We start from the raw sequence: 14372 nt of genomic DNA, 5'->3' as shown, positions 1-14372 counted from the left end.
TACAGCATAACGTGCTTTTTATTTAGTACTTCAATAAATTTATCTTCAGGCTCAAAAAAAAAAAAAAGTAAAGCACAAGGTATGTACAGTACGACACGAAATAAACCAACGCGAACATTCAGAATTGCTGCTGTTTGAACACAGGAACATAGATGCATCACCAAGGTGAACACACAAGAAAAAAAAAAGAACTCAGGTAACATTAATTAAACACGAAAATAAAACAGGACGAGCGGACAGTCGTTAAACTCTGCATAAAAAACCGAATACGAAAAAAAAGTGAAAAAAAAAACGCGTGATCGACAAGCGATATTTGCTCGCGCAACACAAGCAATCATTAGTGCAGATTTGTAAGGCAAAACGCCTTTACCACTGGGTAAGGGGAGGACTTGTGCGGCTTGTTCCGCGATTAGAAAAAAAAAACACGGTTCCCCAGAACCACCACACCACTGACAACGGGATAGACTTATAACCACTGGACAAAGTAAAGTGCGGACAGAAAAATGCGAGCGACGCTATAACATCCTTCGTTTTGTCCCATACAGCATCCACACTCGCCATAATGAAAAACTCGTTATAAGGTACTCCTAAAGTGGACAACAGGGGATGACACACGCAACACCGGCGCGAATTAGATAAATAAATACGGCGGTGCACCCGCGGCGTAAAAACGCCGCACAGCGTATAACCGCCACATGATAAACCTAAGGGGAAAAAAAAGGGGGGGGGGAGCACCCAGACCCGAGGGATAACCACCCGACGGCAATGGACGTGTCCATAAAAGCGAAACAAAAAGCTGCCCGAGAAAAAAACGACACACGAACCCGGTTTGCGCGCGCGCGCGTGTTTATTAAATACTGCTACCTCGCGCAAGTTTTGTAGAGAACTTTCACACTGCTTATACACGGAATACAGAGATTAAAAAAACTGAACAGGTTCACTTATCACACGGTCACGGTAATAGTGTAGCGCATCATCACCGCAAGAGGGCAACGTAGAGGTGCGCGCACAAAGGAAGACTTTAAAAATGTGAACACTGACGCATTCGCTGCCGGGGTTAGGATCTGAACCTCGGGTCGGGGGTCCCACAAAGAATAACGGGAGATAACACTCTGCAATTGCTCACACTTCGCTCAAAATCGGATACATTCCATGCGCTACAGTTCAAGCGGTGGACAGTGTTTAAAAAAAAGAAAAGAGAAAGGGTCACGGCATGTTCTTCCATCACCGCTTTAGAAGACATCGGTAGTCGTGAGTACACGAAAGAGAAAAACGAAGATTTCAAAGGACTGCGTCACCGAACAGAAAACAGCTACGAGGATTGACAGCGCCGTGACGGAGCGTCAAATGACCACGGTTAAGGATGACTTTTTTTTACTAAAAACGCCAGACCAGACATTCATTGGTGGTGTATGTATACAGGGCTGTTCCAACGAGATTTTACAGGTCCTCGGCGTGCGGGGCACCATACATTCGCTACTGCCACCGCAGTATCAACACTGCGGGGAAAAACATCTCGCGATCAGAGAAAATGTTGCTCACATTACGTAAGTAAAGCTCACAATACGAAAAAAAGAAAAAACTGCTCATCCGGCTTCCTAGGCATGCGTTAAAGTTAAGCATTGTTTAACAACTCCAATGTCTACCTACATATGGAAGTTATATGCTACGCATTCGCTTCACGTCGGACGTTGCAAAAGTTGCAAAACTACTTACAAGAAAAGGCTCGTGGAAGCTGCTTCAGGAACGCGAATCGTTAGTGTAAGTTGCAGGCGCATCGTCTCGTCTATGGAAAAGGCAGTGAAGAAGTGTTTCCCCGCGCAGATATCCAGCGCACTTCCAAGCAATGCCAACTGGCATCAAATAGCCGATAAGGTCAAACCGCACCCCTAACCAAGTGCTTTCGCACGATTTTGAGCTCAAAGAAACTCAATACGTGACACTTTCCCAGCTGATCGAGTACATATCTACAATATGTGCCGTGAACTAGGAGCGATGTATTTTGCGCACGGACCGTCCTATTCGATACACACACGGAGAAACCACGCATCATTCGGCAGCAACCCTTTGACTGGACAAAGAGACTTTCTACTGTCCTGAAGCACACCCTCCTTGGGGATCAAACGCCTGTATATTTGTGGCAGTGGTGAATCGAAACGATCGGCGCCGTAAAGCGACATCAGGATATGTTTTTATAAAAAAAAATAGACATTATGAGGATGTGCGCGTATAAAAAGTTATATGCTAGTCTTCTCGCTGCATTGTTGGGTTCCGCTTTAGAAGAGCATGGAATATAAAGAACGAGGTAAGACGTCGTTCACGTAACAAAAGAAAAGTGCCCAAGAAGACACCATAACCGCGGGTCTTCGACAAAGGCTGTAATCACTGTTTTCTCTTTTTTTTTTTCCTTTTACAAAAGCAGCTTAGGACTAGCTGGCGTTGCTGACAGCCTGTGCTCTCAGGCGGAGAAAATGGGAGCATTCGAACAAAAGAGCAAAAAAAAAGCAACTAGAAACATATGAAAAGCATGAACAGTCAATTACAGGCAAGACCGGAATTCACACGCGCCACTGGACAGCACACATTCACGAAAGTAGTTCACAGCATTCAGGTAAAAATTAACAAGAAAAGAAAATATTCACTCGACTCCTACGAAGTTAGCACTGCCGTATTCGAAAAGTGACACATAGCACGACCGGGAGCGCCACGCGTTATACAGTAAAGCGACGCTCATCTCGGGAGGCGATTGCGTTTTTCGGCGTGCGGGAAGTCCGCAAGTAAAAGTAGCAAAAGGTACATTCACTTTTTTTTTCTTTCGGGTGAACGACAGACACACACACACACACACACATCAGCGATGTAGTATATAGCTAGGCGCTCGCTTCGCACACGGGCGAATTCACCGCGGCGCCGCACCCATCTCACACACATTTCGTTCTGGAAGTCCTTTTTTTGCTGGCGGGGTGCACGGGGTCTGTATAGAAGAGACGACGAAGCAGCGTCGTCGTTTGAACTGTCATCCCTGGAGGTCGCATAACGAACGCAGGCAGGCAGGCGAAGGGGAACACGAAAGTCTGCACTGCCCAAGACTCGTCACGCACTCGACCGCACCGATGCCGTTGCACCTACTGTCCACCGCCACAGTCGCCAGATGCCCCCCCCACAGTTGAGGCACCGAAGGTGAACCGTAGATGCACGGGATCAGTCAAAGTGTCCGCGAATCGGCTGTAAGCGCAGGCTCCCTCCTGCTCGGCGACTACGTCATAGGCCAGGGACGCAGCGGTTTAGAAAAGCCGGAAGGCCGACCGGACGGGCTTGCAGGCTGGCTGTGTTTCTCGTGCAGGTACACGTGAAGCGGGTGTGTGTTTGTGGAGCCCCAGGTCAGCCGCGACGAGGATGATGGCGGCGGGCCGAGAGAGCTGGGCAAATGGTCCGGCGCCTGCACCCGCGGCCCCTTTACGACTTGGACGTGAGGAAGGCGCCGAGCGTGAGGGCACCGAGCGCCGTGACGGCCACCCCGCACACCACGTTCTTGAAGATTGGCCAGGGAGACTCGGCAGCGCCGGTGTCGTCGCGCTCCTCGCTGAACACGACCAGACCGTCCTGCGCACGAGAAAAAGAACGCCGTGTGTGTTAGGCAGTGCGTAATATACACACCGTGAATGCAAGCACAGCCGCGCCGAAAGTTGATGAAGGGAAGTAGTATAAGCGAGGGACACTTTACTGGAATATGAAATCTTAGACACTAGTACTAATACTACCACCACCACCACCACTCAAAATCATTGGCTGTGACGAATCTTAAGCTGTATAACAATCCGTATAAGCAGGCAATCACAGGACGCCAACTCCCGCTGATTAGTTCACGTGCTGTCCACCAGGCGTCAGAAATAGATAATTACATATGACTCAGATCGACAGGAAGCACGTAAAAAAATCTATCATTAGCAGGTACAGAACATTCGGTGAGGCCAACACATCCATTAATAAAAGTGTAGCTAACTTCAATTATAATAACGGCAAATGTCATTGAAATCGTTGAGAGACTATAACAACACTTTAAGCAGTGCTCAGCACGAATTGGTCAAAAGTTGTGCAAGTCAAACCCACGTAAGCAGCAACAAATCGAGTATGCAAAAAAAGGCTCGTACTTTTATGAAGCCAGGAAGTTCTCTCTAAACACGTGTATACCGTGACCGATGCTGGCTGGCATAGCATAAGAACGCGGAATAAGATCCCGCACCGTCTTGCACGCAACTTTCGCAAAGACAAGCAACGAAATAAAACGAGACTGCAGAGGCGTTGGCGCTTAGGCAGCTAACGCGTCTGCAAAAAGCCCCGATGTGTTGGTGTCATCGATTTTGCGATACGCCGCGGCCCGTTTTATCGATTCGTCGGCGCCCTTGCAGCAGCGAGAGACCGCTATTGCCGCGCGAGGGGTCGCGGGGCCACTCACCCGATGGCGTCGGGTCACGCAGGGAGTAAGGAGGGGGGGGCTGACGCTGGTACAACGTAGGCGTCATGATGATGATGATAAACACGAGAGAGACCGCGGCGAGCAGGTTGCGCAATGACGTCAAAACTGGAGGGCCGAGGATCGGACAGGGATCTGAAGAAGCGTACTTCGCAGTGGGCGAAAATCATGGCTCCGCGTCACATTATTGGACACCCGACGCTCTAGCTTACCACATAAATACATATCTAAAGGGGGAAGCGGGGGGTACGCTCGACCTGGACGCTTCCAGGTCGAGCACGTGATTGCAAGCTTGAAGACTGGAACCAGGAACGGTTGGCAGAAATGGCACACACTAGTCGTGTGTGCCACTTTTCTCTGTCCTTCGTTCCTTGGGCTGGTTCCAAAGCTCAAGAATATGTACAATTGAACTTGATCACATGTGACTACTGGAATGCAAGCTTGCTTGGTACGTTGCGGGCAAAGCAGTGGCGACGACGGAAACGTCACAACTAAGAAACGGTTAAATGTGTGAGTGATGTCATATATCGCACTTACTAGCTAACAAACTCTTGACGAGCCAAGATGGTCTCACTGATAAGTTAGGAGAGCGGCTCTGCGTCACTTCCGTGACGACAGAACCCCGGACTTCAAGGGGCCTGGTAACGTCTTCGCGCAGCGTTGTATTTACGACAGCGGCCTTAATCATCCACTTAATAACGCAAAACGCAAGACAACTTTTGGCATCTTGGACAGGCACGTCCGCGAATGCATTTAGCGTCAAAGCAGAGTATATATAGTCGGCGAGGCGTATACCACCCAACAAGCTCTAAAGGCCCGAACACACGTACGCGTTGCAGCGCGTCAACGCGTGACTTTTTGACGCGGCGTCGCGCCCTCTCCCTATGGGGAGAGAGGGCGCGCGGCTACGCGAAGCTGCGCGCCCTCCCTCTCCATAGGGAGAGGGCGCGACGCCGCGTCAAAAAGTCACGCGTTGACGCGCTGCAACGCGTACGTGTGTTCGGGCCTTAAGAATCCACCGACGCAGTGAAAACATATCGAGGCGGTGCCTGGTGTAGAGTCTTGTCGACTCGGACCGTTTCTGACACGCGCTCAAGCAACGAGATAGCGGCAAGGGAAAAGACGAGAGTCCGCATCGCGACAGGCAAGGCTGCACAGTCGATGTGCAAGAGCGCGCGCGTCCTCGGAGAGGCTGCACGCACCGCAGAATCGGCGCGCACGCTTTTACTGCTTGCTTCATGTCCGCGAGCAGGAACGATTTAAAACTCAGGGCCGATTCAGTAACTATGTGCTTACAGGCCTTGAGTAGTGCTGACAGGCGCGGCTCTGTTTTGCAACCGCAACAGTAGCGCCAGTTAAACATAAAAGCCATTCTAGGGAGAGAGAGAACGTTCTAAAAATATACCGTTCATTTAGCACGTGAGATTAAATGTTAGGAAAGAGTGAAACCGAGATGAAACCTAACGACGAAACGATCACTGTTTTGTTAAAGGTATGCAAGCTCGAGAGAGTCCAGCATATGTGCAGCAATCAAGTTTATAGACCAGACAGATGCACCACGCTCAAGTGTTACACTTCTATTTAAACAACCAAAGTTTTCAAGGAGCATATTTCAGAGTGAAAGCAGACAAGCTTCATCTCATCTCCAGACTATAACATCGCGCATGGCGGACCGTTGATCCCTCGAGGCTGCTGCCTCTCCGAACAGATGGACACGGTCCTTCGTATGCAAGCGCCCTTCAGTCGCTCGGACCCTTCAACGCCGCTGATCTCGCAGAGTTATCGCTGAGCACGAACGCTCGCCAAAGCGTCCTTCCTAAATGAGCTACGGTAGACCTGGCAGAAAAAAAAACAAAGGAAAAAAAAAGCCCACCTCGACTAAGGCGAATCAGGAACGCCATCACACGTCAGGAAGAAACGAGGCGGCTATGTATAAGGGGGACGAAGCAGGAAGAAACGAGTTCCCCTTCCCCGCGGAAGTTTATGCAAATGCTTCAAACTCGCACGCGCTTCCCTAAACGGGCGTGACATCTCCCCCGCCCCGACAGCATATTAGCGGGCGCGCGCGCGCTTCGAGAGGACATCACGCGAGGCCAGGGCGCGGCGCCTGCTAGACTGGTGACAGCGCGAAAGGCGTCAACGCGCGCTTTTTCATTTCGCGCGGGAAATAAGGGGTGCCCGTTCGCACGCACTTGACATACGTCACGGCTATGATGAGTTGAGGGTAAAAGCCTACACACAACAGGGAGGGGCCCCCCGATGACGAGAGGCAAATAGGGCCGGAGGTGCGTCACAGTTTGCTTATTCCTGCGGTCAGGCGGGCGCAACGGATTGTCCACGCATAGTGGTCATATTGCGCAACGCGAACGGGCTTAGAAGCTGGAAGAGCCTGCAAAAAAGTACCCAAACGCGCCCGCACTGTGGTGCAGCTGCGGAAAGCCGGGAACGAGCTGCTCCTGAAGAACCCTTTCTTTTGCGGAAGAGACGCGTGACGTGACGTGAATGCTTCGCTGAGCCGTGCTCAAAGGCGTGTATGTGTACATAGGCGACCGGCGGCGACAGCCTCGCAAGGTGCGACCCTGAGGGTCCCACGAATCCTGTACACGTGCGCGCGTGCGCACTGTGGAGCTCTGCGATGACGTCGTAAACAATACGGCGGTGCTTCGCACGTTTCTCACAACGGTCATGCTTTGTGCACAGTTTTGCCGAGGCGTAAATACGAGGCATTTTGCGAAAGCTATAGCTGCTGTGCTCTTTTGCGACACGTATGACGATGTTAAGAAAAAGGAAAAGAAAGCATGAACCCTTGCTGCATACAGTACGTACATGCAAGATCCGCGAGGCGGAGACAGCGCTGTTTTGCAGCATCCAAGGACCCCGTTGTGATGCGAACGGAGCAAACATTCCGATAGAAGGGCTGGTAGACGGTGGAAGGAAATGGGAGGGGAGTGGGGTGAAAGGGAGTGTCTGTATATACGTTGTGGTGCCGAGAGCAGGGCGTGCGTGGCGTTACCAGTTTATTAATTCGTTTTTCATCTCCTTGCACGGCTTTTTACTTGTTTTGTAGCGATTGTGCTGATGTGCCTCGCGTTTCGCCTCGTTTCACACGGGGTAGTGTGTCAACGTCACGAGCGGCGCAGGCTCGTCTGAGACGACAGCGTCGACACAGAAGACTGAGCTCTGCACTCGTGAAAGTAGAAAGACGTGACGAGAACCACCGTGGCCTTCTTAGGGGAAACACTGCGACATGGAGCAAGTCGAGAGGGGAGCAGCTCAGTGAGCGCTCTAGGTGGCGGTAGTGGGCGAAGCGAGCGTGCACTCTTGTGAACGGAATACATTAAATAAACAGCTTATCGACCACAGTTGCGAAGAAGATCCGCGCGCTATCAATGATGCGCAACGCTGCATATACTCGTGCGCGTGCGGCGGCTGACGTGACCTACAGCGATCGATGTCAGGCTCTTGCGGCACACCGTGGCGGACGTGACGGCAAAAGTTCGTGCCGGCGATAAGTTGTGACAAGTTAAAGAACCCGAAGCTATAGACGGACGCAACTTAAGAAGCCCCGCTCACATGACCGAAGTGCGGCAGCCGATCGCCTCCGCGACTAAAGAAATAGTCCCGCTCATGCACATGGCAATGTTCTCCGAAGGCGGGGGCACCTGCCGTCCGGCTCATGACGTCATCCTGGAGTATGCGTCCATAGGTGCAGGCTTATATACATTCGCCTTTGAGGAGGAAATGCCGCAGGCTTCTAAGTTTGTATCCGACATCGGAGAATTCCGCGCGAGATGTTACAGAAGTAGTAGTGAGAATGGTGCGGTCGCTGTTTGGTGCCGAGCCCTGACAGATGGAAACGGGTCTTCGAGACCGCCTATCGCCACCCAAAGCCACAAACACGCAGCATTTCGCGGCATCAGAAACGCCATATATTGCTGGCGCTTATGTGAAGAGCGGTAACAGGGCTTTCGCAGTGGAGAGGCAGACCAGAGAGAAAGAGTATAAGCAACGGGGCGGAGACGCTTCGGGAGGACCACCAAGCGAGCCAATGGGGAAAAGAAAACGAGGCGACGGCCAAAACCTACACACGCACGCGCGCGCGTAAGCTCGCACGCGCATCAAGAACGGGCGAGCCACGGCGGCGCCTCTTTATGACAGCGACAACGTGTCCGCCACACGCTCCGCCGTCCGCACCGCCGTGAGAACGACCTTGGGGAAATTAACCGTGCAACACAAACACAATCGGACTGCAGCCGCGAGGCCGCCGCCGCGGAAGAAGGCGGCGGAATGACGCCGGGCGTGGGATCACCAGACAGCCGAGGAAAAAGAGCTCCTCCCTCGGCACGCAGGTCTTCGCAATGGGAGGAGGGCCTCCACGTGTGACCGGCAGCACTCCTGGTCTCGCAATGCAGAGAGAATGCCCTCTCTAGTCCGCATCTTCCGACGGTATTCGAATGCACAGACGGGCAGAGGATCTTTCTGGCTGAAGTGGAAACCTCTAAGCGCCAACAAGCAGCACATTACTGCACTCCGCACCGTTCACCGAAGCACGGGATCACGAAAACAAACGAACACGTTCTTTTGTTTGCACTTTCGAGAATGGCACTGACGCGCGAACACATCGCATAGGTGAAGCCCCACGGAGGGATCCGCCACACCCAGTTGAAGAGCTGCACAGCCAGGACAAGAAAGCTGCATGGAGCGTATCGCCCTGATGGGAAACGAGTGCTGTACGCCTCCTCCCGCACCCAGAACAAAGCGTCCCTGTCCCTTTCACTCCCGGATGTTGCGTATAGCAGTGCGGGGCACCACGGCGAGCATCCACGAAATGCGGGCGTCGCCCAGAAACAAAAGGCTTTTGTTCGCTACCACGCGTCATTAGAGAGCCGCACCGCTCCGGCATCGAGGACGAGACAAAAAGTATTTTTTTCGTCGTGCGCAACGCGCCAAGGTGTACCGGTCTGGAGAGGCGGAGGCTGCAGTCTTCTCTGCGTCGCGTGAAACTCTGCGGAAGGCAAGCAAGCTCTCGGGTGGACTATATACGACACCTCGCGTTCCTCTCTAGCCAGTAAACGTGTCGTTCCGTTGCCTCGTTGATCGGGGGCGCACGGACGTGAGGCGAGAAAACTGCTAAAGGCAGTGTGCGCCGTTGGAAACGGCAGAGCGCGAGCTAGCCGGAGCAGAAATAAGGACCCCCGGCGCAGCGGGCGGAGTGCTCGGTCTCCCCGACCGAACGTAAATCACAGCCTCGATCAGCGAGCGCCAGACACGCCGAGGAGATAGCCGGAAGGAAGCCTCGCGGCCGAAACGAAAAGACGTTTTGTCTTTTGGGAACCGACAAGCAGCTAGCCGTCGCCACACACGCACACACACAGTTCCCATTAAGGGAAAAGACCGACCAGCCAACCCTCCGGGCCTCTCTAGTTCTCGCACAGCGAACCAACCAGCGTGCGTGCCCGCCGAAGCACGGGCGATCTATCTCTCGAGTATTGGCGAACGCCGTCGAAAAGGCGCCGCCTTTTGGCCGTGGGAAGCCCCGCTTGACGGACTGCCGAGATTGGACCCTCATTTTTCACTGCCTCGCGGGCGCGCTTCCTCAGGAATGCGGCGGTGGCCGCCGAACGTACGCTCTCTCCATGCCGAGAGCACGTCCTTTTCGCCTTCCCTCTATTGGCCGGCCGGCCAGCTTTTCTTACGGGCCGGTGGCGATTCCCGTCCGACATCAGGTGCTTGCGATCACAAGGCGTCGTAAAAGGTCGACGCGGAGAAGGGAAGCGATCCGCAAATCGCAGTCACCGCTGCTGACGCGAAATTGCGCCTCTGGAGCGAGGACTTCCATAACAGCCACCCTGTGACCACCGGGAAGTCGTCAGATGCACGACGGCTGACACGGCTTCAAAGGAACGTCGATGCGTCCGTTTCCCACGAACGCTTGAGCGGGTTGGGAAGCGGCCTTGTTCGAAGAGAGGTCTTAAGACGTCCCGTTCGGTTTCATACATTTGTTTTCCTGTGCAAAGCTTCCAACACATGAAAAGGGGGTTACAGGTTGGGAAAGCCAGAACCCCGTTTATGTTCGCACTGTTAACTATGCACTTTTGAACGCCTGAAGAAGGCACGAAACATCCGCAAAATAAATGGAAACAACGAGACTGAACCCACAGAAGAAAACAGCTCTTCGTGCAGTCAGCAGCGCCATACTCGTTCTCGCGGCATTCGTGACCGCACTACAGAAAGCTGCGCAAGAGCAGGGAGTAGTAGTAGGCGGGGGCAGAGAAACCGCAAAAAGAAACGCCCGTTCGCATTCCCAAAACAAAACAGTCACAAAGTGAAGGACAGAGGAGCACGCCGCCGCAGCGCGGAAGAAACAAAAACGCTACTTGGGTGAAAAGAAAGAACCGAGATAAATGACGTTCCGCAGATGGGATCGCCCAAGGACCCCGGATTTCACGCATCGCGGGTCACGCCGTCAGCGCGCGCGTGATGCAGATAGGTGGGAAGCGAGGGGGCAAAGCCTCTGTCTCAGTGCTTGTGTGAATTTCTATCCTGCCTGGCGCAACACCCGCCAGCCACCACAAAACAGGAGTGTGGGCGAGGTTGCTCGGGGAATGCAGACAAGCACTCCACGAACCCTTGGGCTCCCTGGTCGGGGATCACGGAGGACCGTCAAGATCCGCTGGCAGTGCTGGCGGCACAGTCGCAGATTGGTGCCCGTGTTGGTTAATAATTATTAGCCGTATTATGTGCGAACAGTGACAATAGGGGCGAATGTACGCGCCCGCAAAGCTTTCCCTATGTGTACGCACATAACCAGCACGCGGCCTTTCGGTTGCACTAGCTTGGGTGTTCTCCAGCGGCCTTTGCGGAGAAACGCGACCGGCTGAAACGCGGATAGCGGCACACGACCTGTCACCGACCAAGCGTCGTTAAAGGGACACTAAAGAGAAACAATGAATTGGTTTAGATTGATAAAGTATGCTCGGAGAACTCTTGCGTAGTTTATTTCACCACCATAGGCTTATTATTAGCGGAGAAAACCCAAGTGCAAAGTTTCATTTTTAAATTTCGCGCCGAACTTTGTAATTCGTGACGTAAAACATTTCAAAGAGCATTTAACGTATTTTGGCGCCACTGGCTCGACGAAATTTCCACAAACTCGTTTTATCAAGTCTCTGGCCCCCTCAGAGGACAATGTACTTCGATTTAACCGATTAGGAAGTACGTCGGCCCAAGCAGGCGCCGTCAAAAATATGTGACGTCACGGCAAATGGTGCGGGAATTCCAAGGTGGCGTCGCCACCTGCATTTTCTTTTTGCGCGTTTTCTCGCTTATTAAGCGTCTTCTGTAGTATCTGGGGTTTAACGTCCCAATATTAAGCGTCTTCTCGCAGCAAGCGTGGTGTTTTTGGTATCGTGGAAGACCACTTTACCAATGCGAGAAAAATCGTTTTGCTCTTTAGTGTCCCTTTAAGCTTCAAGGCGAGAGCCTTAGATGCCTCATGAAACCAGAAAAATGACCGTCGGCGTCAACACGAGATGCAGAGTCACGTGATCAGAGATTACGGCTTGACGTCACAGATCGCCGAAACTTGTGACGTCATGAAATACGAAATCATCGCATGGTCAAAGGTGGACCGATCCCGGAGGCAGTGCAAGACCACGTTAGGTGTAGAAAGCCTTCGGCGGTGGGGGGCAACGATCAACACATCGACTGAGAAGAAAAAGAAGATTCCTCTCGCCTTCGAGTCGTCTTAGGCGAACGCATAAGGAACCGTGTTTATATGAGTGGACAAAACGTCCACGAGTGACGTGAAAACCGTCACACATATATAGAGGCAAAAACATGAAAACACGAAGAAGGAGTGCCGCTGCTGCCCCTAGAGGCGATGACGCAGCCCTTTCCCAGGAGTGCTCGAATAACGTCCCCAAGGTCGCATCGTCATGACTATCGCCCCCGAACCCCGTCTATGGAGCACAAAGAACAGAATGCACCACCCTGCTCTCCAACCATGGCCCCCTCCGGCAGACGCAAGAACGTGCAGACCGCCTACATACGGCCCCGCTTCCCTTACTTGCCAATAAACCGACATCGCCTCCTACAGTAGTGATTCATAGCTTTAAGTTCCTCCTCTAACACAGGCCCCCCGATTGTGACGAATGACAACTGGAAGGCTGATAGAGTGTTCTGTAGTTCGGGTTCTTGCGGGGCCACGCGTAAAGGCCAGTGCTGAGGTTCTGGACCTTCTGGTAGCCGAAGTAAGATATTCCGGCACACTTCAGATATTTTACACGGACGAAACAGTCGCTCTACAAGATAAGCACTTCCCAGGGCTACACCGAGGCTCACGTATACGAGGCCGCCGCCCGCGTAAGAAGCTGCAGATGACTTCGCGGACCGAATATAAAAGGAAAAGAGGCCGGCCGGCGCCACACACGTCGAGGCGCGGCGCTCACTTCGTGGCTTTGCGGTTCACGCGAGGCGGATATACATACGCGGAGAGACGAGACGACGACGACGGGCGGGTCTGCGGCTAAGCCTCGGCGCCCTCTGTATATGTATACGCGGCGGGATCCAGGAAGTGACCAGCCTATAGGCGGCTCTTTTTCCTTACAACGCATACAGAGACTGCCGAGAGAAGATGCCGCAAGCTGGAAGCGAGCTTCGAGAGTTCGCGCTTCGCCACCGCATGCCCTCGTAGAAGTATACATGGTGTGAGGCGCAAACACACAGTTCCAAGCGCCGCGCTCGGGAAATGACGGTGCCACCACTTTTCCACATTCTAGGAGATAGCTACATCGGGCGTTCTACCAGGCGACACGCAGTTGTGCAAGGTAGAAGCCATTTTGACAGCTCGGCGTAGGCTGCGCAAGTAACTATCGACAACCTAAGCATAGCTGAAGCTGTGCTATAAGTTACACTATACACGCACGTGTGACGAGTCAGCGGGCGACGGCTGAACGAGACGCGCGACAGCTGCCACATACAAAATGTGACCACGCTGCCCAGTCGCCGCCGATCACGCAGTTTCGGCCCACACGCAGCGAAACGTCCAATCAGACGGAATCGCAGTCACACGGGCAGGCACCACGAGCGACTCTCGCTGATGCACGCGAGGCAGGACCGCCAGGGACGTTTCGTTTCGCCGTGAAACGCATCCCATCACCGATGCACGAATTGGCTGACTGCGCATATACGAAGACGGCCGAACCAAACAAGAATTAAGCGAGAGACAACTCCCAAGACAAATCCCGTTCCAAGTCGCAGGCCGGCACGTCTACGTCCCCTCTGTCGGCCCACGCGCGCACTAATGCAGCGAGGGAGAGGAGGGCGGCGAAGACCGCGCGTCCCGAGAGCCGCGTGATGGCCCGCTCAGAATGCCGCGCGCCGCGGTCTCCTACTGGAATTGACAGGAACAACGGCCCGTTTCATTCCTCCCGCTTCTGCCGCAGCGGAGCGCATCCTGTTCGGGGTGGTGGCGGACGGGAAGACGGGGAGGGAGGAGAGGCACGACCGTGAAAACGGCCGCGCCGACACAAGAGGCCGCGGCGAGGGAGCACCGCTGGCTGCAGGCATGCGGGGCGTGGTGCGCGTGGGCTACCGCAGCCCGCGGGTCATTAGGAAGACCAGGAGGCTCGCAGGGCCGCAACAGTAGCGAGTCGTACACGCTGGATGCACCTTCGGAGACCAGAAGGTGACCCTGCTTCGCCAAGCAAGACCGCATGATCCTTCTACCGCAACGTTCGGTGTACAAAGGGTCCAAAAGAACCACAGTGCCGGGTGTCATCACTTTGTAAATGAAGCAAAGTGAAAGCGGAAATGTCTGCAAAACTTGGGTTCACAGTTACGGAAGTAACCAGGAGAGCCGCGATCGTCTGAGAACGTGTACGTCAGTGTTCCAGCT

General features: G+C 53.3%; 1 protein-coding gene across 1 annotated transcript in view; it reads right to left on the bottom strand.

Annotated features, from left to right (window-relative positions):
• Window positions 1-14372, bottom strand: part of LOC119387224 (bcl-2-like protein 2) — a 69699-nt gene continuing 55327 nt past the window's right edge. The window contains exon 2 of the mRNA XM_037654544.2: window positions 1-3603. Within this exon, the coding sequence (XP_037510472.1) occupies window positions 3457-3603 (147 nt within the window). The 3' untranslated portion in view covers window positions 1-3456. The remainder of the gene's footprint in view (window positions 3604-14372) is intronic.

Source organism: Rhipicephalus sanguineus, chromosome 3 (assembly GCF_013339695.2).
Source record: "Rhipicephalus sanguineus isolate Rsan-2018 chromosome 3, BIME_Rsan_1.4, whole genome shotgun sequence".
NCBI lineage: Eukaryota > Metazoa > Arthropoda > Arachnida > Ixodida > Ixodidae > Rhipicephalus > Rhipicephalus sanguineus.
This window is presented reverse-complemented; position numbering and strand designations above follow the sequence as displayed.